At 41.1% G+C, this 27380-nt stretch overlaps 1 protein-coding gene and 1 long non-coding RNA gene across 3 annotated transcripts in view; both read left to right on the forward strand.

Moving 5' to 3' along the window:
* The window catches only part of PRKAR1B (protein kinase cAMP-dependent type I regulatory subunit beta), an 87971-nt gene that overhangs the window by 4016 nt on the left and 56575 nt on the right, over positions 1–27380 (forward strand). For both annotated transcript variants that reach the window (XM_031606705.2, XM_031606706.2), the window contains exons 3-4: positions 5282–5452; positions 7569–7660. In XM_031606705.2, the coding sequence (XP_031462565.1) occupies positions 5282–5452; positions 7569–7660 (263 nt within the window). The remainder of the gene's footprint in view (positions 1–5281; positions 5453–7568; positions 7661–27380) is intronic.
* On the forward strand, positions 7667–12316 carry LOC149915780 (uncharacterized). Its single transcript, XR_016471700.1, has 3 exons — positions 7667–9506; positions 10568–10760; positions 11755–12316. It is a non-coding gene; the product is annotated as an uncharacterized LOC149915780 (long non-coding RNA).

The following is a 27380-nucleotide window of genomic DNA, read 5'->3' on the forward strand; positions in this document are numbered from 1 at the left end:
CATTTTATCAAAACGCAGGATTTTTCTAGAGAAATGTAATTTATAATAAAATGAACTTTCCTGCAGGCATGTTTCTTCTTACACCAGGTATGCATGCATACATTTGGTATTTGGCTGGATTTTCGCATTGAAATGTTGATTACACGAGCTTTTAAGTATGAAAAATATGGTATGTTGTTTTGTAAGAGAGCCTTTCTTTCGTATGCCTCATGGTGAAGTGAGCAGAGAAGAGGTGGTGATGGGCTGAGCTACTGCAAGACCCTGGAAGGGAAGATAAGAAGTGTTAATGTGTTGCAGGAGGTTAAGGGACTCAGGAAGGCAAGCAGTGAGGCAGAGCTACAGAAATGTAGGAAGATTTTTGGCAGGAGAATTTGCTTAGACTGGAAATTGGGAATGAACGATGGTGCAGAGAGGATGCAGAAGTGGCAGTTAGAGTGGAGGGTAGGTATGAACTGCACAAATTAGTGTGTGTGGGGGGTAAATGGTTAGGGTATTTTTTAGTGATGGTATGGAAGAAAAGATAGCATTTAACATCCAGAAGGCAGAGGAATGGTGGTTAGTATTGTATGAAAGATCTCAGGTTACAGGTCTGAATGATCTGAAGAGATTATAGAGTTGTCTGCTGTGACAGAGAAGAGAGTGGGTAAGACATTTGAGACCTCCCAAATTTCTCTCAGTTTCAGTGATGGAATCAGTGAGTCCCATGCTTCCAGTGGAGTGGTTTGCTGTTAATCATTGTGTCATTCTCCAAAAATGAAGGGATGCTGTTACAGACTTTCCTGTATTGACAGTGTTTCCTCTGGGTCAGTTCCAGTGCAAAGAGAGATTAGTTTACTTGTGCATGAGCTAGGCTTTACATATGCTGTGGATAAAATGAAAGCAGATTCCAGGCCTGTCAGTCAGAAGGCACTGTGCTTGGGAGGTGGGAGAGGGGGAAGAAAAAGAAAATATTTAATTTAGAATGTGCTTTGTGTTGTTCCTTTTGAACACAGAAGTTGTAGGAAGCAGATCGGAGGTGGTGAGCTGTGATATCTAACAGCTGACTTGCTTTTAAAGTCTTCCTGGAATGCTGCTGTAAAGCTGTGCAGTGATTTGGAGCCTTGTCAGATGTTATCCTTCCATGAATTTAAACACTGTGTTTCCAGACAGTGACAAAGCCTGCAAGGAACGATGAGGACGAACTACTGAAAGTGAATTTCTGATTGGCAATGCTCCAGCTAAGAGACAGGAAAGCTGCTGGTGTGTGCTCTTGAGCAGTAATCTGAAAGGAAGGGTAAATCTGAGAACTTGCTTGTCATTGTGGTCGCTTCTCTTGTGTTTAAAAGACATTAAAAACTCCTAAAAGCATTAATCAGGGGAGGCAATGACCCCGCAGACTGAGGACAGCTTGCTAAATTCCTGTGTTTTATACACCAGCCTCTTGCAACACCATTATCTTAGCCAGAGGGGAACATTCAAAAGATAAGTGGGTCACTACTACAGATGGTTGTATTAGCTCTTTTTGCTTTGCGTTTGATGCAGAGGTGGTATGTTTTCTTTCCAATTTATGGTTTGGTTGGCATACCTATTGAAGTCAGCTGTGATATTCCTGTTTCACAATTCATCTCCACCAGAAATCACAGGGAAGTCTTTTGTGCACAGCTTCAGCTAGATTTTTAATCAGTCGCAACACGATTCCATGGAATTTGGTTAGATTAGATGTATGTGAAGCAGGGCACTATTGTAATGCAGCACTGCTGGTTTGTACCTTTGGGGTGTGATGGTCTGTCACTGTGCTGCACCATAGCAGTGACTGCAGGCATTGGTCAGCTGTGCACACGTGGCCCTGCGCTGCTACTTCAGGTGCCCAGATTGCACAGGCACTGCCTTGGGCATGTAGGGTCTGCACGGGGTTCTCAGTGCTGAACCAGCACTGAAAACCAGTCAGCACTTGCCCAGAATGGCACGGGCTGTGTGTATGGATATCTGCATCACCCTGTGTTTTGGGGAGCCTCATCCTGTGTGCTGCACAAGTCAGGAGCAGCTCTGCTGGCAGCAGTGCAGCAGGTGGAGGGTAGAGTGAGCAGCGCGGTGCTCGCTGCAGCCTGCTCTAAGGTTGTCGTGCTGTATTTGCTGTTGTCTTCCATGTGTTTTCTGGAGTCCCACATTTTAAGGTGGACATAATTGGGAAATAGGATTTCTCTGCCATCATGAATTGTCTGTGTGATTCGAATAGAGTGAGATGGCTTGTTGTCATGACAACAAAAGATGGTGAGGTGTTTACTTGGGAGTGAGGTCTGCACAGGCGTCCACACCAAGCTGTGCCTGATGGCTGTTTGAAGAACTGTTCCTCCTTTAACGTATTTGTGCAGTTCCACCCCAGGACATATGGAAGACGGCTCTGTGAAAGCTTAACCTGGGATACAGTGTGTGCTTTTATTTTCAAAAGGCACTCTTTAGCTCAGTAATGGAAATCTTACCTAGACTACAAATAGCGGCATATGGAAAAGGCAGCCAGTCAACTATCTGCTGTTTATATAAAAGGAGTTTGTAGCGAAGAGCCTTCCTTTTAAAATGAATCATATGGTAACTCACTTTTATAATCCTTTAATGTCTTTTTTACTTTAGAAGGTATTTGGGTTTCAGAGCATGCTTTGTGATATTAATTTTTATCTCATCAAGCTTGCTTTCTTGTATAAATCCGTGCTGGGGCAGAGGAGATATTTATTAATTCCTTGGAAGTGCCTTCATGCAGTGTGTGCTGAAGAAGTGTCTGTTTGATATTCAAATGTGGCAAGCTCTTGCTTTTCACCCTGAGCACGTATTGAAAGAGCTGTAAGAGCATTCCTCTAACTAGTTACCTGACTGCTGCCTTGTTACAATTACCTTGCGGTGCACTTTCAGCTGCTTTCTGCTCTGAAAAGTCTTCTTTACCTTTCAGTTAAGCTTATGAAGAAGACGTGTTTGGTTTTGTTCATGTGGTATAAAAGCACAGTGTTAACTGAAAAGAGGTACAGAAGCTGAAATACTGGTGACAATATTTCAGATTCTTCAGTCGTAGGTTTGTTTTGGATGGCTGGGATTTAAATACAATGAAAATAAATAGTACACATATGTTTATCATGTTTGTATTTTTGCAAATGCATAATTGTACTAAGGGAAGCTAAGGGTAGTCAGAGAGGAGTTGTGCGTGGGGAAGAAGTTGATGAGAGTGCTTAAACAAGGCTCGCTGAGTCATTTTTTACACATTCTGTGCTATTATCTGAAATTTGATTTGGAAATGGAAAAGTTCCAGTAAAGATTTAATACATCTGAAGTCAGCTTGTTGGTTGGTTGGTTTTGTTTGTGTACATCATCTAACTCAACTGTGCTATGGTCCAGGAGTTGTAGTCCAGCAATCCCCATAATAAATAAAATTAAAAACTGATACCAGAAAGAACTCGGCACTTTCTGAGGCAGATGAGGACCTCGCCTCTGCAGCCAGCCCTGTAAATGTTATCTCAGTGCCTGTTCCTCAAGTATTTTAGTAGTCCCTTAATCAAAACGATAATGTGGGGCCTGTTACTTTGAACTATGCAGCACGAGAAATAATGTTTTGCTGTTTATTTCAACTGGCGTAACGCGTTGAAGGTTGCTATGAAAGCTCCTGGCGTTAATAATGGGGGCAGTGTTTGTGATGGTGCAGAACGAAACTGGAGTGGGACCAGAAAAGACAAGTGGCGTGACTGGATTTGTCAGACATTTGTAAACATTGGTGGGAAAGCAGATAGTAATCATTTGTTTTTCTTGCAAGCTTAAAAATGGTGAACTTACGCCAGTTTTCTGTACCACTCTTTTCTGGTGTCATACCTGATGAGTTAGCTGTAACTCATTTCCTGTGGCAGTAAGACCAGCTGGCAGTGTTGGTGATTTGCCACATGTCTGGTGCTGATGCTCTGAGATCCTTCCTCCTCCACTGACTCCATTTACTAGCTCAAATTGCTCAATCTCATCAGAAATTAGTTGTGTCCAGGTTCTGGTATTGCTGTCAAAGGGAAGTTGGCTTTGTTGGCTGTGCAGGGACCTTAGCATTGCTGCATTTTCTTTTTTCTTTCACGTAGCCTGCAGCTCCACTAGTATGAGTTCTCAGAAATACTGGAGTTGTTCAGCCGGCAGCCTGATGAGTGCTGTCTGTGTGTGCATCCATCAGCACAGCTCTGAGACTATCAGGGTGCATCTCACGTGTATGGTAAGGGAGTGACAGCAAACAAATCACTGGACTACTGCTGCCCAAGCAGGATGACTGCTCACAGAGTTCATATCCCCACAGTTTCGTTTATGAGACAAGCTGAGCACTGGATGTGAGGTCCATCCTATGGCCCTTCTCCCTCACCCTGAGTAGGGTCAGAAGAGGCTGGAATGAATAAGCCAGGGCACTGGAGAGGCAGTAAAACAACCAGTACTGCTCAGGTGTAGGTTTTTGTTTTTTTACATTGGTCTTGTGTGTTTTATGCCTGAAAATACTATAACTATGGGTAGTCATGTTTATACGAGTTCTTCAGAAATCAGATAATTCAGTGTATGAGTTGACAGCATCTTGTAACTCTCACATCCTTCCTTGAAGATTTTTCCTGCTCTTGTTACCATATTTTCAGGGATTCCCCTTTGTTCTTAACTCTGTCCTCCATGGATGTGGTATTTGGAGGATAACCTCCCTATTGGCCTGCTGGTGCTAAGCCAGCCATCGTTTCTTGCAGTCCTCTGGAGCCTACCTTGGAACTTGCTTGCTTGGAAGTAGTCCCATTGGTTGTAAGTCTGTTACATGGTAGAAATTCTTGAATAGGGAACATCTTTGTTCTGTCTTGCAATTGTGAGCCTGCAAAGCAGAGCAGAATGAAGGAATGTATCTAATATGTTAACATGTGATTTCTGGTATGTTCTCTGTATAAGAGACAAAGATATGTAAAAGCCAACTGAGAAAATAACAGCTGTGGTGTTGGAGAGTTAGCAAAAGAAGCTTATTCTTTTTCTTTCTCAGCCAGAGGTAGCTGCATTGAAATGTCTGTAGACATTATAATACATTGGTTTCCTTTATGTGTAAAAGTATTGGACAGGTCAAGTACTGGAGTGATGGTGCCTGTATACACATTGGAGTTAATGTCAGTCTTTCAAGCTGCACATTTTAAATTTTCTTTGACCAGTACATGTGTGCATTTCCAAACATCTAAATGTAGAAATGAAATAATCGCTGAGAGTCATAGAGGAAGCATATTGAGTCTTTCATGGGTAAGAGATGTTTCATTTGTCTCTTTTTGCCTTGCAGGAAGAATGCAAACAGATACTGGCTCGGCAGAAGTCCAGTTCCCAATCTGATTCCCATGACGATGAGATTTCTCCTCCTCCTCCCAACCCAGTAGTAAAAGCCCGACGCAGGAGAGGAGGGGTCAGTGCAGAGGTGTACACAGAAGAAGATGCTGTTTCTTATGTTAGAAAGGTAATGCTTTGCCATGTCTCTGCAGCGTGATCAAGTGACTTGTGTTCTGCTTATTTTTACTGCTTGGGAGGTCAGGTCAGCATGTAGAGTGTCATCCTCATGTCAGCAAAGCCATGGCTTGACCATCTTCTCAAGTACATTTGCTGCCCCTTAATGTATTAATAAAGCATTTTTCCAAACAGTGTTGCTTCAGCATTCTGTATTCTTTCCTTTTTTGAGGAATGCTGTTAATCTGTTTCCTCCCGTTATGGAGTAGGTAATTCTCAGCCATTACTCCCTGGGTAAAGCTTCCTGTTTTGGATGGATCCCGAAGTTAACTTTTTTTTTCCTTTTCCCAGCAGCAGGATTAGTAGGCAGTAATTGGTCCACAGCTGGAAGCAGCAATACAGATCACATTCTGTGTGTTCTGTGGCAAGGACTACTACAATTTTAAGTTCCTAGAAACTGACTGAGTTTAAGTAATAAATGATTTAGGGATGGTTTCCTGTCAGGCTATAGATACTGCAAGGAATATAGGACGAGCTATGGGATATTTTGTTTTTTGCTTTGTCTTCTGCCATAAGCAAATGATTCCCATGGTGAACCCTGAAGCTGTGTGTTTGTGACAGAGGTTTCTGGATTATAGAAACAGAGGGAGATGCTGGAAGGATGAATTACGAAAGAAATGAAAAAGTGTAAAAAGCAAGGCAAGGGTTGTATTAAGCTATTGCAAAGAGAAGGATTTTTAGATAATAGCCAGGAAGAACCATTGGCTTGAATTCAGGTGCTGGATAGAAACACATGTGGGTCATAAGCAGTTTGAAGGATCCACTAAAGGGGTGAGCTATAGGATGAATAGTGCTAAAGGGAAAGTGGTGAGTTATGTCACTTGAGAGAAAATGAAAGGAGATTTAGCTCAGTGGCTTGAGCAAACATCTGGGGTGGTTCCATTCAGAAGAGCACAGAGATCACTATGGCTGCTTGTTTCATTGCTTTGTCCTGAAACCAGAGAAAGCAATGTTTGTCAGCACATCTGACATAGCCTGTAGTTAGTGAATAACTAACAGAATAGGAATTTTGTTGTAAAAAAGTTTATCTGCTTGAAGAGAATGCTTAATGATTACTTAGAAAAATGATACAAGGTGTGATCAAGTGATTCATTTAGACTTTCCATTTTGCTGATGTCTGGTTGCTGTGACACCTAAGGAATCTTTCCTGTGTTTTCTGTGTCCGTGTCCCATGAGACCCACCTAAATCTCTGCCCTGTAGCTTTCACTGCTTCAGATTGAGACTGAGAGAGGCTGGTCAGCAGTATTTTATCATCAGCGAGAGCTGAGTGTCAGTGATTTATATTATCCCCTCTTGGCTCAGCAGCAGTAAGCTGAACAGCTAGGTTGTTTCCATAGAACAAAAGTGCAGAACTGCAGGTCAGTCCGGGGTTTCTCTAATAGGGGAAAAAAACAAGAAAAAGTTACTAGCCAAATACCCATTTTATTTAACTTAATAGAATTTAAACTTTCAGTATTATGACCAAATTCACATAGTAGAGAATGTGTTTCTTCTCTTCAATTAGCAAATAAAATACCTCTTTATTCTCCAGCATAAATCCTTCTCACTTGCCAAGAAGCAAAATGTGAGTTTTGACCCAGGTGAGCCTTGCAGGATCTCAGTTCCTTATGCCACAACCAGTACTGAAAAACATTGTGTAATCAATTCATTTTTTCCTTTTCCTTGGAGAAATTTTACTCATTTTTAAAAGTAGGTTGCTTCTGAAACTCTTTGTGGAGAGAGAAGAATAAGAAATGTATTTTCCTCAGTCTAACAGATTTGATAGGATACTGCACAGCTGCCAGTACCTGCTAATTATGGTGTTTTATGGCTATCTTTCTCCGTAGTCATTTCAGAGCTTGCATTTCTTTTCTGGTTGTCATGTTGAGAACATCAATTCTTATCCCCCTGTTATCAAAACTGTAATTTATTACTTCCTTAGTGACTTTATATTATAGCCTAAATCTGTCCCAGTGATTGAAATCAAATTGCATCTGTTATCTTGAATAATGGAATTTTCTACAGATTTCAAGAACTATGAGGAAATACAACCAGACATGTAATTACTCTTCCTTCTTTTCACCCATAGGTTATTCCAAAGGACTATAAAACTATGACTGCTCTGGCAAAGGCCATCTCCAAGAACGTGCTCTTTGCTCATCTTGATGACAATGAACGAAGGTATGAGGTGCTTTATGATTTAATGGATTCCATAACTTGACCTGATTGTGTCAGGTTTTATCTTAGAATGGTCGTTGAAGATCAGAGCAACTCACCATTGGTTTTAAGTTCTACTAGATGGCAGCCCTCCACACACTTGGTGTTATGACAAAGGATAAAATGACACACTGAAAAAGAAACAGGAGATGAGAATTTATGTAAACATATTTAATAATTGCAAGTCAGCTGTACCTGGTGGGCTTCCTTCTAGGATTCTGGAAGGCTCTAGCTGAAGTGATCTCAGATCCATTTGCTGTAACTTCAGAGAGCTCAGGTGACTGAACAGTGGGACAGTAAAAATATAATGTGTACTGAGAGCTAAAAGAGAATTACAGGTAAATTTTTTTTTTTTTTTTTAAAAACTGTAACAAACAAATGATGTGTAACCATGTCAAAGAGACCAAGGAGATCAGTAGCAGTCAGAATGATTTTTAAAACCTTGAAAATGTACTTCTGTGTTTCTTGAACAAGTCTAGTAGCTAGGGAAGGCATTGCAGCTTGAGTTTTATTATGGCTTTAGTATTTAATGTGTGTGACAGTTTCATAAACAATCTAGAGAAATATGGCTTCAATAAAGCCACTGTAGGGTCTATGCAAAACTGGGTGGGTAGCTGTACCAAATACCAATTATCAGTGGTCCAGCATTACAGTGGAGATGTCACAAAGCAGGGAGCCATGTTGATCATGATTTTCTTCATTGTTCTCTTGAATTACCTTCATGGTGAACTACTGTACCAGTGATGAATTTTTAAATGATGTGGAGATGAGACAGACTGATAGAATTGAGAATTATTTTTACTAGCAGAACATCAAGCAGTGCAGTCTTTCAATGGGACTGTGCTCATACGCTTTCAATCAAAGCATGTTCTCAAGTGTGCAAATTTCACTCCCTCTTGAAGCCATTTACACGGTTTAATTACTTTGCAATCCTAATTATTGTGATACTGCATTAGCATGCAGATTTGTGGTGTAATTAGAAGAGGAGTAACTGCACATTTCTTCTAGCTTTTTTACCCACAACAGAGAATTCTTGTACAGAACTGCCAAAAATCCTGATTATACCATCTGCATACTGACGTGACTGTACTGGTAGGATACATTTTCTGGTTGGAAAAGGCACATTTTGGCAATATGTTACCTGAGTATGGATGAGAGGGAAAGAGGGAAGGAAAAGCAGTTTTTCCTGCACTGCGCTAAGTGTGCATCGTGGTTATGGTCTCCTAACCATTTAGTTACTTGTCAGCCAGATTATCCCATTACAGGTATATGGTAGGGGGGAAGAGGTGTGCACAGGGTGCCTCCAATGTGTGTGCTGCAGAAATGGCATAGGCTGTTTTGCGTTTTTGCAGTCCTTGTACTGTGGCTTCACCAGGTATGTATTGCCTCTGCTGTCAAAAACTTGAGAGCTTCTTGGTTTCTGGATTCTGCACTGGAGGTTATTCAGCTGTCTATCATCTCCCGTGCTGAAGTGCCACAATCAGGCCTTGAGACAAACATAGCAAGCTGTTGCTCATGTTGGAAGAAAAAGGAACTCGGGGAGGGCACATGCATTCTGCTTTTGCAGATAGGATTGTGATTGATGAATAAATGGACCCTTCTTTGCATTTTATGAGCTCCCTCTTGACATCATGCTATTGCCCTTGTGGTTTCTTGGGTTTCTTTGGTCAGGTGTGAAGTCGTCAAGCTGGGGTGTACCATTGCTCTCACTTGCACTTTGCATCTGGTTGATGCAAACAGCTAATTCAATAAAGTACATGGTGTATGACTTCATTTGGGGTTCTGTCCTCTTGGAATGGTAGAAAACTAGGTAAGAGTATTTCATTTTCTGTGCTGCAGTGGTGATTGTGTTTATTTACTTCAGTGCTTTCTACACTGAAGATGGTATTGTTTCATGAAGTACTGTGGTTGATCATTCTCTGAAGTAAAGGTCTTCAGGTAGGGTAGGATGAGCTAGCAGGGCCAAAAAAGTCTTTGTTTGCAATGGTTAACTTGCACTTTTTCTTCCTCTCTGAGAAAATTCATAAGTTAATCTTTCCAGTGGCTGTCCATGGGACTTGTGTTCCATCCACTTGCTGCTTGCAGCTGTGAAGATCCTTGTGTCTGACATAAGCCCTTATTTATAAGCACAAAGTGTAACGTTATCTGTGTCAAATATTCCATATGAATCACATGAGAAGTCTTGCTGAAGTTAAGGTAAACAAGTACCTTTTTGTACTGGTGTTCCAAATAGTTTTGTTCAAGTAGTCTTTGTTTACATTCTGTTTGCATTCATGGTCTTATTTTAGGTGACATCTTTTTATATGCCGTGGTGAAACAAGGTTTGCCATCTGTCTTGCAATTGCACATACATGCACACATACATACACACAGCCTCCAGTGCAAAATTATACTGATAAGTTCAATAAATAAGGAACTGTAAATGCATAGATGCTAGAAGTGACAGAGCTAGATTATCAGCAACTCTTGTCAAAATGTACATTTCAAGAGTAGCTCATAGTGTAAGAACAGTGCAGCTCTAAAAAGCAATGTGGTTGTCAGTTGATTAACTATGGTGTGTTCTAACTCTCCTCTCTCCTCCTTTTTTCTTTTCAACTGCTTAAAAACTTTTGAAAGAGAATTTTAGTAGCAAACAATGAAGAGTGTTTGTTAAGCTGAGATGTAAGGGCAGCACGATTTTTTGTAAAAGTGTCGTTTGTACTATTGTGCAAACATCATGGAGAAGCTGTGGAGATGGCCACCAAAAGGACAGTTTTCTAAGGTAGAAAGCACTCTAAAAACTTGCTAGGTATTATCACTGCCAGATCAGCAGCTCTGTGTTTATCTGGTCCTGAGCTGTTGCTCACCGAAGCCTCACGTATGTATGCACAGTCCTTCACAACAGATTCTTGTGTCGTGGCTCTGGAGGGAGCTCTTTGCAGCATAGAACAACTTCTGATACAGAAGGCAGTGCTGTGCAGGCTGTGTGCTCAGAAGAACCAGGACTTGCCCTCCAGCCTGTTCACATGTGAGCAGCCTTGAGAGCTTTGAGATGGAATGTCAGTGGATTTGGACCTACAGCCAGGTAAGATGCATTCACCCTCTTTTCATTTTACTAGGGAAAAGTGCTGTGCTAACACTAACTGTAAGGTATTTTGGGGGAATTTACTTTTCAGAGCTGGTCGTCTTTGCCACAGTTTGTCTTTAACTTCTGTTGATGGCAGAAGCCATCTTGTTTCTCTGTTTTCTGTTGTGCCACTGTTGCATCGTTGAGGCAGAACCAGTAAAAATTATTAAATAAAACCAGTCCTTGATTATTACATTTGTACTTACTAAAAGAACTTTAAAAAGATTGAGTTCCAGATTTAGATGTACTTTCTGAAAGACATGTCTGCTGTCTTTCTAGTTTCCCTCCAGCATGCTGATGAAAAGTTAAGTTGATATGTGCCAAGATTGTCTTAAGTGGCCTGCAATATTGATTCTAGTGGCTGAATAAGTTGAAAAATTTCCTTGCTGATCTTACTCCTCCTAGTTTGAACATGATCTCATGGTTCAGGTCCAGCTATGCTCCAATAACAGGCCTAATTCTGAAGTTTGCATAAACTTTCCCCTTTCTTTTAGTATGTGACTCTTGAGAATTTTGCATGTGGGACAGATCAGCAAGGCAGGGTGTACTGTATTGATGCCCTCTTGGCTTATTTGGTTTTGTTCAGTCAGCAAGCAATGAGTGATTTCTATCTATGCAAAGATAGAATTACAGCCATAACTTGGCAACGTTTTATTTCCTTTCCCACTCTTGGATTTCCAGTAGATTAACATCCTCTAAGGTTTCCTCGTTTTGAAATGGTGTATAAAGTCAAAACTAGTGACAAGGGGCTAGTTTGGTTGTCCTAATCTCCTCTAACCTAGCAGCGTAGCTAGCAAGAATTTTTATTAGTTCAGCATGTAATGTTGGAGTAGAAGTACACGCCCTTGGCTTTGCCATGGTGTTGGATAGTCAAGGGGAGAAAGAAGGAAGAAAGTTCATTTTCCCTCTGAGGATAAAAATAAAAGATTTCATCTCATCATTTAATTGACAGGATGTTCAGTCTCTACTGGACAGGGACAGCCACTGAGAACTTTGACCTGAAGAGGAACAGTGAGAAGGTTTGGAGGCGACCTGCAGTGGGATCAGAAGTTTCTGTTCCCGGAAACAGAAGTTTCTACAGCTGACAGTAGTCAAGGAGGGGAAGGAACTGCAGCATAAATAGTGAGTTTGAGATCAGCAGGCAAGTCTTGGTTCCAGGATGTCACCCATGCCTGCCTGCTCTGCTGTGAATCATGAGCTGTTTTTCTGTCCCTGCTCAGAAGCTTGATAGATGCCTAACCACGTTCAGAAGTGGACTGGGAAAATGTTCAGCTGTATCTTTATGTAAATTGTATGTAAAATTTATATGTAAAAGCTCTGTAAAACTCCTCATCAGGGAGTAGAGAGAGTAAGTTGCTGTTTTACATGCATTTTCAGACCAATAGAGTCATTTTCCCAAATGTTTTATTCTTCTTTGCTGCTCTACAAACAACTGTGATGCTTGTGACACCTTTCAGAATATTTTTGTGTTTTATTACTTGGATTAATAATAAATTGGCTTTTTTGAACCGTAAGCTGGTGTGAAAATGCTTTGGAAACAAAAGTTAGACTGTTTAATGCTTTTGCTAAAATATCGAGCTGTGCAAAAAAACCCAACAATAAGTGAACTAAGTGGTAGGAAAAACTGCCATGTTTACTGCAGAAGCACGTAGTTTTACATTACTCTTGTGTGTTTCCTGCATGGCAAAGATGTCAGAGTAAAGGGCATTTTTTATTTTCTACGCTTGTTAGAGCTGATGCATAAAAATGAAACTTGGCACTTGTGCTGGGCATGCAAGCCAACCAAGAGTTTTCTCCAACTAAGAATTCTAACTCTTTTCCCAGCATCCTCCCAAACACACGCAGTGATTCTGCAGATAGAGCTGCACACAAGTGTTGTAGGTACCATCATCTTGCTGTTAACGTTTCAGGAAGATGTTCCATACCTTCTTACAAATGTTTTACGTAATCCACTCTGTTTTGCGGTCTGCAATTGAGGCTGTTTTGTAAGCCATGATTGGTGCCAAAGTGGGCTCCTTTAGGGACACGCTGGGCTCAAATATATGCTATTTGAAAGACATTAGGGTCCAAATTAAGATTTCCTCAGCACTGAGACACAATAACATTCTTAAAATGTATTAAGGGCTGCCACAAAGGGGAAATGAGTAATCATATGTCTCTGTACCCCGAAGACAAAACATCAGAATTAGGCTTAAATTGTACAAGATGGAAGTAAACTAGACATATGGTAATAATTTCTTGTGGTGAGGTTACTTAAATAGATTGGAGAGTCTATGATTGCTGAGACAGGTTAGGCAATCTCTTTGAACAAAGTCTGTTTTGTCCTCTCTGTGGATGGGAGGAATCTCAGTCGTGTTTTTGTCACTCCTGGATTCTCAGTAGTGTAAGACAGTAATGTGTGCTTCCTGTTTACATCTTCTTTTTTTTTCTTCCTGTTTTTTATGTATTTGAAGGGTGGTTGTTTCTTCTCACATTTTCTGTTTTCTCAGATTGAATCTATTTCTGCCCTTCCTCCTTTGTAGACCAGGTTACTCAGACCACTGACCGTTTTTGTTGTTCTCCTCAACTTTATTCTGTTAATCCACATCTTTCTTGTTTCTTTATATTTTTCACAGCAACAGCATATTGTTGATTTCTGTTTAGCATGTGATCACCAGAATCATTGGACCTTCTTCTGCCTTGGCAGTGAACATCATCATGTGTTTGTGCTGTTGATTATTTTAACCCCAATATAATACTTAGCGCTTGTATCTTTATTGCAAGTGACTGTACTTTCACAGTCCGTTTCTTCAGTCTGAAGTGATTTTACATCCTTGTTTTCTGAAGTGCTTGCAGCTTCTTTACAGCTAGTTACAGTTTTCAGATTCAGAAAACATCCTGTATGCTGTCATCCAGGCCATTAATGACGTGGGTACATTTTTCAGTATAGGCACAGTCTAAACGTGTGAAAAGTGGTTTTCCATATCTAACAGATGAATTTTACTTGTTGTCATGTTGATCTCATGTTAAAATATTTCTAAAACTTGTTGTGATTAGTGAATTTCAAGGACATTATGATTACTATAAGCTTTATTCACTTATGCATAATACCATGTTTTATTAAAGCGCTGGCTGCAGGCCAGCTGGAAAGCCTCATACATGTGGAAGAAACCTAAGACGGCACCATTCAGGAGCAAGATATTTCAGAAACAGGATGCCACAGCTATGACATATTCATTACACATCCTGTATTTTCCTTGCATTTGTAACTTAACTCTTTTGTTAAAAAACAAACACGGCCTAGCTTCTGCCTGTGCTTCATATATGGCTGCAGTGTGCACAGCAGTGCAAGAAACTTCTAATCAGGCTGCACTATTATTTTTGTAGGTGCAGGAGACCACACTGTGCTGAAACCATGTGGATGTTTAGGTAGAATATTTACTCTGTCTGTTGTTGGCATCTAAGTTGGCTGCTGCTCAAATACACCTAAACCAGGAACCTCAGGGTATGGTTTCACAATTAATTTAACCCAAACTAACTCTGAGCTGCTACCAAAGTAAGCAGTGCAGTTAGTGCCAGAGCTTGGCTGTGTGCTGCTATTGCTGCTCTCGTGCACTTGTGCAGCCACAGCTAGCCAGGTCAGTGCTCTGGAGAGTGATCTCTTCATCCTCCACTTGTTGGGATGGTTTTCAGGTCAGATCAGTTCCCACCACCTGGTCGCAGAAATGCTTCTGCTTGCCTAAGGGAGGCAGTGGAAAGACACAGCTGAGCATGAGGCACAGCATCACCTCAATCTGCTCTACATCAGCCCACAGGAGGGTGGGCTGTACCCAGTGTGGCTTTGTAGAGGTGTGAATGTCCCATCTGTGATGGAGCTCCTGGGGTTGGTTAGCTGGCCCTAGTAATTTGGGGGCAGAGGGTGTGCAAATATGCAAATCACATGTGCGTGGAACAGATATTGTAAAGAAGAAACTGGTGCATAACCTCTCTGTGAGATCTTTTTCCTGATGGTTGGACATACTAGAAGATTAGCCTGTCTTTTGTAAGCAGTCAGTAAGAGGAAGCTCATTTCTCAAATGAACCAAAGCATACTAAACAAAAGCTCTCCTTCTCTGGGTAACACTGCAGTATTTTGCAGGTAAACAGTCTGGCAGCCCAGCTTTTCATTGTGCCTTTTATGCCTTGTTTATAGCTTTGATTGAGCGTGGTTTTTAAAAGAGCATGTTTAACTATGTGAGTTGTTCCATTGACTTGCTGTGGATGTCAAAGGAATTACTCGTGTGTATAAATTGAAGCACATTCTGTCTTGCTGAATTGGAGCTTGCCAATGAGGAATACTACTTAAACTGGGAGAAGTTATGGATTTTGGAGACAACAGTCGTCTGGCAGTAGTGATGGAAATGAAACCAGGTAGAATTGCCCAGCCGCTTGGAAAAGAAATGATCCAATTCTCCATTCAAGGATTAGCTGTGAATTTAACACTGACTCTATTTTCCAGTGCATCCATCTCATTTACCCAAGAATTATTGTCTTTAATTACCATTGTAGTGCCTGCAGGCAGCAGTCCTTAAATTAGTTATGCAAAGTTCTGCTCTCAGCAGTCATCAGGAGATTGCATCTGCTTTACTATCAATCCCTTTCCGGCATCCTGACAGCGTGCAGATTTTGTACTAGAGAATCCTTTTCTTGATGTCACTTTTTGGCCTGGTAGATAGGTTATTCTCTTAAACATAACTAAAAGCACACACATTTGGTATTTGTGGGTATTTTTATCTTTAGAAACAAATACTGTCAGTTCGTAGCTTTTTAGGGGTTGTGATTCACCCCCAGTGTTTTGTTACACAGTTTATATTCTTCATCACAAATACTACTGGCGCCATTCCTAATGGCAGTTATTTTTAATTCTGCATAAAAGTGGTTTACATATGGGCAACATGTCTCCAATTCTGAAAAACAAATTAAAAGCAGAGAAGTGATTTACCTAAATCCTATTTAGACCTAGGAGAAATTACCTGTGGCAAACAGTATTCTCACATGCTTACAAAAAACTACTGAGTCTTAACTTATCTCTGTGTATGTAAAATAGAAGAATTAAGGCTGCTGAATTGAACAGGCCTTCTGAAATCTGCCGCTGCAGCGTATGTGGGTGTGCCTTTGTGGGTTTCTTTACACAACAGTTATCTGGCAGTGGCTCTGAATTTGTATTACTCAATGCTAAGGCTTTCCAGAATTAAACACAAAGGTTGAATAAAAGAACATCCACTCTTCTCAGCAAGGCTTTGTCCTTTGCATCTGAGCAGCTGGAAGCTGCTTGGGAGCAGCAATTTGTCTTTGCACATGGAAGAACAATGGTTTATTTCAGCTCAAGCTCTCTAAAGAAATAATTCCTTTTTTTTGTTTGTTTCGGAGAGGTTGTAGGTAACCTGTCAACAGCTACTCTTACTCTAATAAGTCTTCATTAGGTGACTGATTTTGCAGCCTTCATGGCTTTGAAAGCCTACGTGTCTGTAAGTGGGAGTATTACCGGTACCGGTGCTGGAGGATCAACTGTGTGATGAAGTTGCTTAGTTATGCATTTAGAAGAGGATGTTCAAAGAGCTGAAAGGAACTAGATATTTGCATTGATTGATATATAGTGGGAAGTGAACATTTCACTCCTCTAAAGTACTCCTGAAAATCCCCGTCTTACATTGCGAATGTTTCGATCTGTGCCTTTCCATTACACGATGACATCTGCTTCGTAGCACAGTGTTTGGAAAGAGAAGGGAACTGACCTTAGAACAGAAAGCAATCTGTTATACTAAGGGATTTTGTGCCCGGGGTTTTTTGTTTTGTTTCTTTTTTTTTTGTCTTATAGAAATAGAAGATTCAGCTTAGCAACCAGATGAGATTTCTCTGTCATTCCAGCGCACTTAATGGCAGTACCAAGTGTGAGTTGTTTGACTGCTAGGCTCCTAACTCCGTTTTAATGAAAAAAAATCTGACAAACCCAAACAATGATTTAGTTCTTGTTTTACAAGTTCCTTGCTAAAGATTTTGACCTGAAGTACATTGCATCTTGTGAGGTAACAGCTGGTCTGTCTTGTCTTTGGAAAAAAGTAACAGTTGCTAAGATTTCAAGAAACAAAGACTGTCTTTGAATCCTCTGGAACAGCTGTAAGAGACTGACACACCATGCACTGTCAGCTGCTAAATTCAGATATTCAGACTGACCGACACGGAACGCTTTAACCCTTTGGCACCATCATAGTCCTTTTCTCTCTGTTTTTCTTCTAAAAGAATGCCATAAAATAAATTTAGTTGTCAAATGTCTTTTGCTTTCAGAAAGTAAAGAAAGAAAGCAGAAAACTAGCACTTTCTTTGCAAGGGTTTCATTTTTTATGTTCGTTCAGTTTATAAACGATATGAAGACAAGCTTGTTGACAGATGAAATTTGCATTAAAAGTGCATAGCACAGTGCTTTGTGTAGTATCTGCATATCCAGAAAACAGCATCAGATGCCATTTTAAGGCACTCAGCATCTTTGCAGATCTGTAAAGCAGAGTGTGTTGAGTCTGGCAAGGCAGAATGGAAGGCGACTCGATGGTGGTCTGGAAGGGGAAGGTGGGTGATAGCAGAGGTGTCTTCAGCAGGCTGAGGTATGCAGCATCCTAAAGCTGGTGGGTGAAGCTGGGCACGTTCAGACTGGAAAAGTTTAGTTTTTGCTTTTTTGAGTAACCAGGGAACTGATCCATAATTTAAACTAGCTTGGCATGTGACAGATTTTCCATTGTATGAAGTCTTCAGATCAAGCTTGGCTCTCCACTGCTGCTAGTTCTTAAAGAACATTCTGAAGTGCTCCATTATATTGGGTTTTTTTTCAAAGATGGCAAAACGTGATGACATGAAAATTTATTTCGCTTAATAAAGAATCAGCACTCATCTCTTGCAAACAAAGCATTTGAAAATACAGCGTTGGTATGCCTGAAAAACCAAGCTGCTGTAACTTGGGGCCTGACTGATTTTTGGATGCCTGAAATAGGCATATGTTGGGTGTCTGTCTGAACTATTGTTTTAGTGCAGTTACAAATGATTGGATATTATTCAGGAGCCTCTGTAGTCTGTGTTAGATAGCATCAGGAAAGCTGAGGCTGCCTTAGCATGGATTAGTTGGTCGATTCTTGGTGCTGCACAGCACAGCTGATGGCACTGCTCATGGGGAATGTGCAGCAGCCAGCAGTGGGGCTGAACATTGTTTTCTTGCCCAAAGAGCCATACCCACTCAAGCTTACTCTTAAGTGATTTGCTCCTAAGTGAGTACATAGTAACGGGGTTGTACAGAAATTGTTCCTCTGGTGACATATAGCCCACTTTGTTGGGCAGTGTACTTCTGTGTCCTGGTTCAACTCCGTCTAAATAGTGAGAAGATTGGCAGTTAACTAAAATATTGGCAATTATCATTACTGTTTGCAGAATCAAGATTAGTTCACTTTCCTTTTTGTGGATAAAACAGCATGAAAAAATAAAGTAGAGTTGTGTCACGATCCCATAGAATTTGAAAATGTGAATGAATATCCTAGAAAAAGGCTGGCATACAGAGAATGACTTTCCAGATAGGACGAGGTAAGAAGAGTACACTGCACACTCATGAGCTTTAATTCACATTAATGGGAAAACACCACTGTTCACATAACAGTGTATTTCATATTTGCAGTTACCACAAGGCTACATAAAGGCTGGAGCTCCCGACATCTCTCTTTGCACTTTCAAGGAAAGACAAATTTTGCCATCATTAAGCCAAATTCCAGTGCAGGTTTCCACTTTTTTTCATATTTCTGATATTCTGTGAGGTCTGTGTGTCATGAAAAGTCAGCTGTGTAAAGATAAAAAAACACAAGGAGAAACAGTAGAGTTATAGCAACGCATTTATACATTTTCTGAGTTTAATTTTTTTGTTTAAGAGATTTGCAAGACTTTGCTGCTACGTTTCAAGTGCTCACTCACTTTTCCTCTGTTCCATGTGTGGCAGATCTGGTCCAAGTCTTTTCCTGACAGAGGCACATCAAGATCTCTTGAGTTGAATAGCAATTACTTTTTAATATCCAGAAACAGACTGTGGACTTTTGACATCCTAATAACTCCCAGAACAGCCAACTTCACCATGATGGACTGCATTTGCTGTATTAAAATACCATAGCAGTGCCATGGTTCCAAGTCCTGACAGTTTCATCACCACAGCTGACCTGTGTTCCTTTTGCAGCTGCTTTCATCAGTACTGTTGCAACATCAGTGCAGACTTTTCTTTGCTTTTAGTAACGTGGTTTAAAATAGTGATTTGGCATAAGTTGTAGTTCGTCCAAGTTTACTTGCAGTTCCTTAATGATATGTCATGCATCATGTTTTCTCTCTTATTTATTAAATCCCGTGCTTTGACTAGAACTTATTTCCAAGAACATGAAATTATTGTTCTATTATTAGAATATGCAGTTTGATTCCATGACAGGTTAACAAGAGCTTTGCAACGTTATCAAAACTGTCCTCGAATACTGAAATATAACCAAAGTAATGCTGCCCATTACTAATTGCCAACTGAGACAGTTTGTTGTGACATCTGGGGCTTGGAGTGCTCCTTTTCAAGCTCAGCCCAGCCTCTGATAGCAGGTTGCCTCCAAGACAACGTTTGATCCCTTCCATGTGCATCCTAACGGAGCACTGCATAGATTTGGACATCTGTAAAGTCTTCATGGCCATCCTACACACTGTATTAATATAGACTTGTGGTCATGTGACTCCTAGCATTTTTTGGAACTCAGGGAATTGCATTTAGACTAGCAAGGCAATAAGCATACTGATCAGTACACCTTAGGATCTGCTGTGTTGCACCTTCTTTTCGTTGGCTTCTGAGTGTTCTCATTTACTGTGTTCTTTGTGTTTGGAACTTCCTCCATCCTACGGCTCAGGATTTTAGCCAAATTCAGCACTTGAAATCTGATCTTCACTTCATTGTAGATTGTTTTTAATTACCTGGACTGTACGTCATTATGCCAGAAAATTTAGATTTCTTTTGCAGTAACTTCCTATTAAAACAATTGCCTGACGAATACAGTTACTGTGAGCGTGAGCAATCTGCATTTAGAATAGTTTCATTTTCAAAGGATGGTTTCATGGAAAACAAGGTTAAATTGTGTGGGAACAATGGAGATTCTGCAAATAGCTCTAATAGGTACTTTCTTTCTTCCTTCCTTCCAATACTTAGTGTTATAAATCAGATTAGGGCACCAGAGATACAGTGAGAAAAAGGACACACTGCGTTTTATTGTTTTTAGACCCCAGAACCATGTTCTTCATGCCCATGGGTGACATGCAGCACTGTTCATGAGGAGTTTACATAGATCTTATTTCTGGTAAACTTCACATCTGTTTATCAGTGTTATCTGGTTGCTTGCTTTGTTCTAGTGCCGTAGTGACACCCTCTGGCAATGGCAGGATAGTTCCATCTCCGTGAGGGGACTCCAGCAAATGGGGAGCAGTCTGGCTGGGAAGGCACTGACATATCCTGTGCTTCCTTCTCTCCCTGAGATCTTTTGGCTCAAGACTGAAAATCAAGCAAGTGAAGTTAATTAGCATCCACGAATTTGGTAGCTAATTGATACAAATTAAATTACCGTGTAATAAATATTGTTGGGCAGCTCTGTTTGATGAGCAGCTTGAAAGTCTCCCATTGCACTTAAGTTAATTTGTTTACATGAACTCACAAGCACGCTTTTCTCTCCTGGAGCAGAGCCTCTGAGCAAAGCCCTGCAGATACACTGGCTGCTGTTCCAGCCTGAGCCTTGCCCCAGCACAGAGGAGATGGCTCACTCACCCATTCTACCTGTGAAATAAAGCAGGGCTGTAAAGATGGAAGAGCTACTGTGAGTTGCCTGTCTACTGTTAATTTTCTAGTTAGCCTCAGTAATGCTTTCATTTGTGCCGTCTTACATTACGTTGTTGCAAGTCACAGAATACAGGCTTCATGCAGCTGAACTTTTGTCCAGGCAGTATAATGAGAAGAACCAGTGAGCTGTTGAGGCAGTTGGAACAGTGAGGTGGGATGGCTGGGACTTGCATAATGGCACTAAGAAGCCAAAGTCCTATTAAAATACAAATAAAAAGGAGTTGGAGACTACTTAGTGTTTTTTGTTGGCTCTAGATCTGTATCTCATTTTTATAGGCAACTTCATACATGCCTATGGGGCAAGTTAGTAGTTTGGAGCTACCAAAACGATCAAGCTTGGGCAGAGCAACCTGCCTGGCTGTGGCAGGATGCGGATTTGTGCAGGGTAATTTACCTGGCTTCTCTGCAGTGTGAATTAGCCCACGTGGAGGTTGGTGCTGCTGGACTCCTTCCAGTGCTCCAACAAAGCTCAGGGCCACACTGTTAGAGAAACCTCCCTGCACAGATGGGGAACGGCGGTTGTGGAACCAAAACCGTAGCAGGACCTGTTGCTCTTTCCCATGAGGACGTTTATTGATCTGCTTGGAACAAAGCCTCCCAGTCCCATAGGGAGGACCCACTCCTGGCTTAGGGCGCAGGGGTTCCTCCGCCTCCTGGGATGTGAAGGTTTGGCTCGGTCTGACAGCAGCTGTCCTGTCTGCCACCTGGGGTCACTGTGTTCAAGGTTATCAGAAAGGAGAGGTATTAAGTAACAAAGAAAACATCGGCCGTAAAAACACACTTCCAAACCCCAACCCTTGAGGCTGAATTGTAGATTGCCGTAAGTATACAAATTGCTTGAAAATTTTATTGTGTGTGAAAAAAAAGGAAGTGCTGAATTTCAGTGTGTAAACAGAAATCTGCTTTAACAGGCTGGGGTTTTTTCTTTCTGACCCAAGAAAGGCATCGTCTCTCATGGACATTTTCTTGTTGCTGTCTGTCTGAGCTCTCCTACCTGTTGGTCAGCACTGTGCACTGCCATTGCCTTTAAGGATCTTTGGAACAGTGCGTTTTGTGACCAAAAAATGCTCAGTGGCCTCGAGGCTGACCTCAGCCTTGTTTTATGCTGGAATTACTGCATGTTACTCAGCGACTTCGTATTATTTACACATATGGAAGTGAGATTACAGGTGAGTAATATATATCTTCTATCTGCATCCATCTTACGGTATTTTTAAGTGTGCTATTATTTAAACCTTTATCTCAGCTAACCCCACATGATATATTACATACCTGCAGTACATCTTACAAGCACTTTAGCTGTATTTTCAGGCTGCCTGGGCTTAAGGTTGTCAAAATATGTATTTATTTTAAAACTTTATAGAATGCTCTACGGATGTAAATCTTCCCATGGAGGTGCTGCGTTGTGAAAGGACTGGGAAAAGAGCAGCTCCAGAAGTTGCAAGTGCTGCTTCACATCTCATTTTCACAGCATTGGCAGTGTGTGTGCTGCTGTGAAGCAGAGCAGGTCTCTGACAGCAGCTGCACCACTGCTGCCTCTCAGCAGGAAAGACGCAGCTAAAGCTGTAAGGCACAGCAACTCTTTTCCAGTCTTCTGTTCACAGATGATATGCAGACCTGCAGGTACCCAGAGAGTGAGTTTCTCCTGCTGTACCTGACCACTGGGTGGCCTCTGCCAGAGCTGAAGAGCAACGTACATCCAGGCAGTGCATCTTTTATCTCTTAGCAAAATACTGCTGAAACTTGTGGACAATGGGACTAGAGAAGATAGTTCATGGAATTCAGGCTGTTGTTTAGAATGGAAAACTGGTAAATGGATATCGTGACCCTTTCTTGTCATTGCTAATTAGAAACGATGTGTGCAATTTACTTAACATTTTTGTTGACATATCTGTGCTTTCAATTAGATAAGAAATACTTCAGTTTCAGATAGAGCTGAAGAAGCATACTTTTGTGAAAACAGTATTGCACATGGTGCTGTTTCTTCTACCACTTTGCCAATGGAAACCACCCATACTTTGCAATACAGGAGGCTCACTTAGGCAGCAGTGTACTGCAGAATTGCCTGCCTAAAGCCTATTTCATTTTGAAGTGAACTTTGCATCACTGGCACCATCTCTATATAAAATTCTTTAGCATCCTTTTTAGTTATGTAATTTTTAAAGCATGTGAAAAGACAACATCTTAGTCTTCCTACAATCTGTATTCTTTGGAGTAGTTCGTTATCTATGTCATCATGAGGTCAGAATCAGAACATGATGTTTTTGTCTCTTGTAATGAGGCAGCTCTTCACACAGGGCGCCGTGCCGCCGTGCACATGGTTGGCACTGTATGAAGAATGTAAATGAACACGTTAGTTTTGATGGGAATGGTGATGAGGTTGGAAAGGCGTCATTAGTATGCTCAATAGTGCAAGATAATGCTTTGCTTTTCCTTCCTAATTCGACCGGTTAAGCTAAAAATACGGCACAGCTGCTTTCTCTTTACACGTGTGAAAATGTGCGGAATGTGAAGCAAGAGAAAGAATTGCAGCCCTTTGGGCAAGAAAGCACAGCGTTCAGTGCTGAGACACCGGGTTCACCATCTCAGTGTGTGAGTGCTGCACAGCAGGCAGGGCAGTGCTGTGGGATGGAGCTGTGGGTAGGCATGAGTGTGGATTTTGTCACTGCTTTGTTAGATCCCAGCTTTCTTGCCCGCTCCACTTGGAGCTGCTTGCTGCACTTTTTCTTTGCCGTGGCTGAGGTTCTTTAAAGCACTGTTGTAACAGTCCCTCATATGAAAACGTATCATCTCGTCCTCACTTAACTGCTGCTAATGGATCGGCTGGAAGATGAAGGCACAAGTGGAAGATCCTCATAGATATGAATCAATGCTTACAATGATATATAGCTGCATTAAGTCTCAGGAGAAAGGAGAATCTTGGCCCTGGATCTGATGTATAGCTTGATAGAGAGCTGTGCAAGAGAGCAGCAGAAATGGATGGCAAAGAGCTGATAGCTGGAAAGCAACTGCTGGAAAAAGCTGTGTGAAGTGTATTTGTATCAACAATAGCTGACTCCTAGAAGACTCCCTTTGCCTGTTGTGATTTGGGCTTTCTGTTGAGAAGGATGAGGAACCTCTAGCTGTATTTAAGCTTTTTGGGTAGCCCTTGTTACTGTGATTGAGTAATAAGATTACGGAGTATCTGGTCCTGAAAGTGGCTCTGTGCAGACGAGCTCTTGTAGTCCTGCAGAGCTCCGTGGATGTCTGTGGGAGCAGCTACAAGCAGGAGGGTTAATCAATATTAAATTGACTGCAGAGGGGCACGAGATAAAGAAGCTCTGCACTGTAAGCAAAGCAGCAGAAAATATTGGGAGAAGAGAATTAAACTGTGCTCTCAGATAGCTCTTCTGTAAAGCTAACTCAATCAGAAAGTCAATTAGTTTTTATAGATTCTGGGAGCGGTTTAAATTTGGCTGCCTTTCATAGTTACTGGAAGTCTCACATGAAATAGATGTGATTGACTTAATTGAATCAATGTCTTATTACTGTAGTCTAGTTTTTTCTTTTCATTATTTTTTTGTTGATGTGATATGGAGGAGTATGAACCTAAAACAGCACACTGCACAGATTTCCAAGTGTAGAGCTTTAAAAACAAATGCATTTTCCTAAGTACTTTTTTTTTTGGAAGTTTCTAGTTTTTTCTTTTTTGCTTGTGTCTTTTAGTTTGTTTTTGTCCTGCGAATTGGCCTCTTGGTCATAGGGCCACCCAGCTTTGCAGCCACAGAAACATGAAAAACCAGAGTATAATTATAAGCAATACATTAAAGCTAATTAATAACTGTGTTCTTCTAAAATGCAAATGAGTTTTAAAAGAAGACTCACCCAGGTTTATTATGTATGTTGACTAACAAAATTCATCCATAGCACTTGGAGGTTTGGTGATAGGTAGAGTATTGCCATTCTGGTCAATGAAAATTCAGAGTTTAACTCAAAAGGTACCTTTAGTTCCTGATTTCTATTATTGATTATAATTTCTGGTCAGCTTGGAGTCTCTGTCTCCACTCCCATTGTATTTACAGTAATGCTGCTCTGCCTTTCTCCATTAAATCCACCTGGATTTCATTCTGGTCATTTTCTACTTTGCTTCTCCTTCCAGCCCTTGACACGCTGCCTTACATCTCTCTTCCTCTTTGTAATTTCTGATTTATTTCTGGCAGCTGTTCAATTTCAGAAAAAAGAATTCTAGCCCATGAATCCAGGAAGGCAATATAAATTCCATTTTTATCAACATTTGTCAATTAAAATCTGATATTACCAAGGTTGTTTATAAATACCTTGACTATTCCAAATTTATGTGGATAATGCCTCGTACCATTCATTGCACATATATAACACTTTCATATGGCAGACAGGAGAAGTATTTCTGTGAGGCTCTGTACATGTACAAGTAGAGAAATGAAGCCCATTGACTGTAGCCCAGCGTCACACTTGGTGTGTGTATGCTCACACTTCTACACATGTGCATAGATGTAGGTCTAAAGATGAGCTTGTGTAGGAATATCTGATAGGACAGAAAACCGAAGCACGAAATTTGGGCTGATCTCTTGAGTTTTGGTTCGAGGCCAGATTCTGGAATATGATTTGAGTTTCGATTCAGCCAAAATCCTTTGAATGTGTTTTTCTGGCAATATGTTTGAGAACAGCTGATCTTTCCACATTTTTTCCACTTGGGTTGGAAACCTGAAGAGAGTAACCAAGATGCCATTGCAATCCTGCTGTTTGCTGTTCATTGAAAAAAATGCAGCCTCTATCTGTGGTGCCAAACTAAGGCACTTTCTTCTGGTGTGTCTCAGAGCTCTGGATGATAGATTGATAGATAATGATATTAAGGGAAGCAAGCTGAAGTTAATTGCAAAGTGTTGCTTATTAGCTTTGAAAGAGATATAATCATAGGGCATTCTAATTTTTGAAGACTGATTAATATAACAGCTACAGAGAAAACTGGCAGTGAGTATGTTTCTAGGGAGTTTGCAGGATTGCTGGTTTATGCATTTTCTTTTACAGCCTACACAGTTGGAGATAATTCAGAATCTTACTGTTTAAGACTAAGCCAAGTATCTAAAATCTTGTGACCATATTTAGGGATGGATGAAATGTTTTGGTTAAAATAGCTCACACTCCCCTATACATGCCCATATTTCTGTCCTGTCTTCAGGCCGGTGAAAGAGACGGAGAGGGCTCAGAGATTTCTTTTGCCTATCTTCTGATCCGTCAGCTGGGTGCTAACAATCTCACTCTGCTCATTCCAGAACCCAAGTCCTGCCTTCTTTCCTGACCTGGCTGAATCCCCGGTGCCTTTACAAGTCCTTCTATTAACTCACAAACATATTTTGGTTTAATCATCCCATGAGCTGAAGCTGGAGGAATGCTTGGTGGTGTGAGGTGTGGTGAATTCTGCGTGATGCTGGGCTGTGCCAGGTATTGTCTGCTGGCAAGGTGGAGGAATTAGAGGAAAATTCTGAAGGTACAGGAATGATAGCAATGCTTGAGGCTTACACCTTTCTTCTTGCTGTCCCACCAGTACTGATTGACTTACTGTCATTCCCCACCCATACATAATGTCTGCCTGGACAAATGCTGTCTGAGTATCTACTGAGGATGTGCAAAATATGGAGAAGGCTAGTGCCGTTTAAAAATAACATTTATTAGCAGATAGACTAAAGAAGAGGTTTTGGTGGAACAGTGAGAAAGCAGTCCTGAGCTACCTCTGTAATAAAGAAATTTGTACAGTTGTCCTAGACAGTCTGTTCCCAGTCTGTACCAGGACATACAGTATTACCCATGGCTGTGCCAACAGACCCAAGTTCACCCATGTCTGATGCTCAGTAATTGCACGCAATGCACACAGCCAGGCGGATTTGCAGGCTCTCATTTGCAGATGCTAGAGGATGCTAGGGAAATTTTTAAAGCAGGAAAAATGAAGCAGGCATCAGACGTATAGGAGGTGGATTCTGAAAGCTACCAGTGGCAAAATGGAAGATTGTTTTTGAAGAACAACATGTCTCATTCCTGACCCTGTAACCTTCCATGCGAGCCAGGGGAGAGCACTGATGCCAATCCAATAGGCATGCTCAGCAGATGTCCAAGTCTCTGTTTTATATCCAGTGATACTAAAGGTTGTTTATAAAGGCAAGACGTTATTGTTTTGAGTGTTTGGCACTGCCTCTCATCTTTTAAAAGTTGAGAGGAACAAATCTGATGAGGTTTCCAGCTTTTTTGTCTCAGTTACAAGAGAAGGCTGTCAGAAATCAGTGTGTCCTCTCTGACAGTGATCCTGCACTTGTTCCACTCTTCCTTGCTGTCATAGGAAACCTCTTTCTTCTTGCCTTTGGGAGGACAATCTGAGCGGGTTCTCTTGGATCACTGAGCACAGTCATCAGATAGTGTGGGACCCCAAGTCATCTTATCCCTTGGATAGCCTAAATGAAGATGTTTTTATTTTCCCCAATTTATTGGGCTGCAGTGGTTGGAAAGCTGCTCCATAACACTACTGTTCCCATGGCAAGACAGTGTCTCGTTTCCAGACTAAATGTTTATATGTGTTGATTCTTCATGCCCTTGTTGTCCATTAGTTAAAATAACTTTTTCAGCTCTCATGTTCTCCCTTGCCCGTACCTCTCATCTCTATGTATTTATAAACT

The sequence above is a fragment of the Phasianus colchicus genome, chromosome 16 (genome assembly GCF_987193195.1).
Source record: "Phasianus colchicus chromosome 16, bPhaCol1.hap1.1, whole genome shotgun sequence".
NCBI lineage: Eukaryota > Metazoa > Chordata > Aves > Galliformes > Phasianidae > Phasianus > Phasianus colchicus.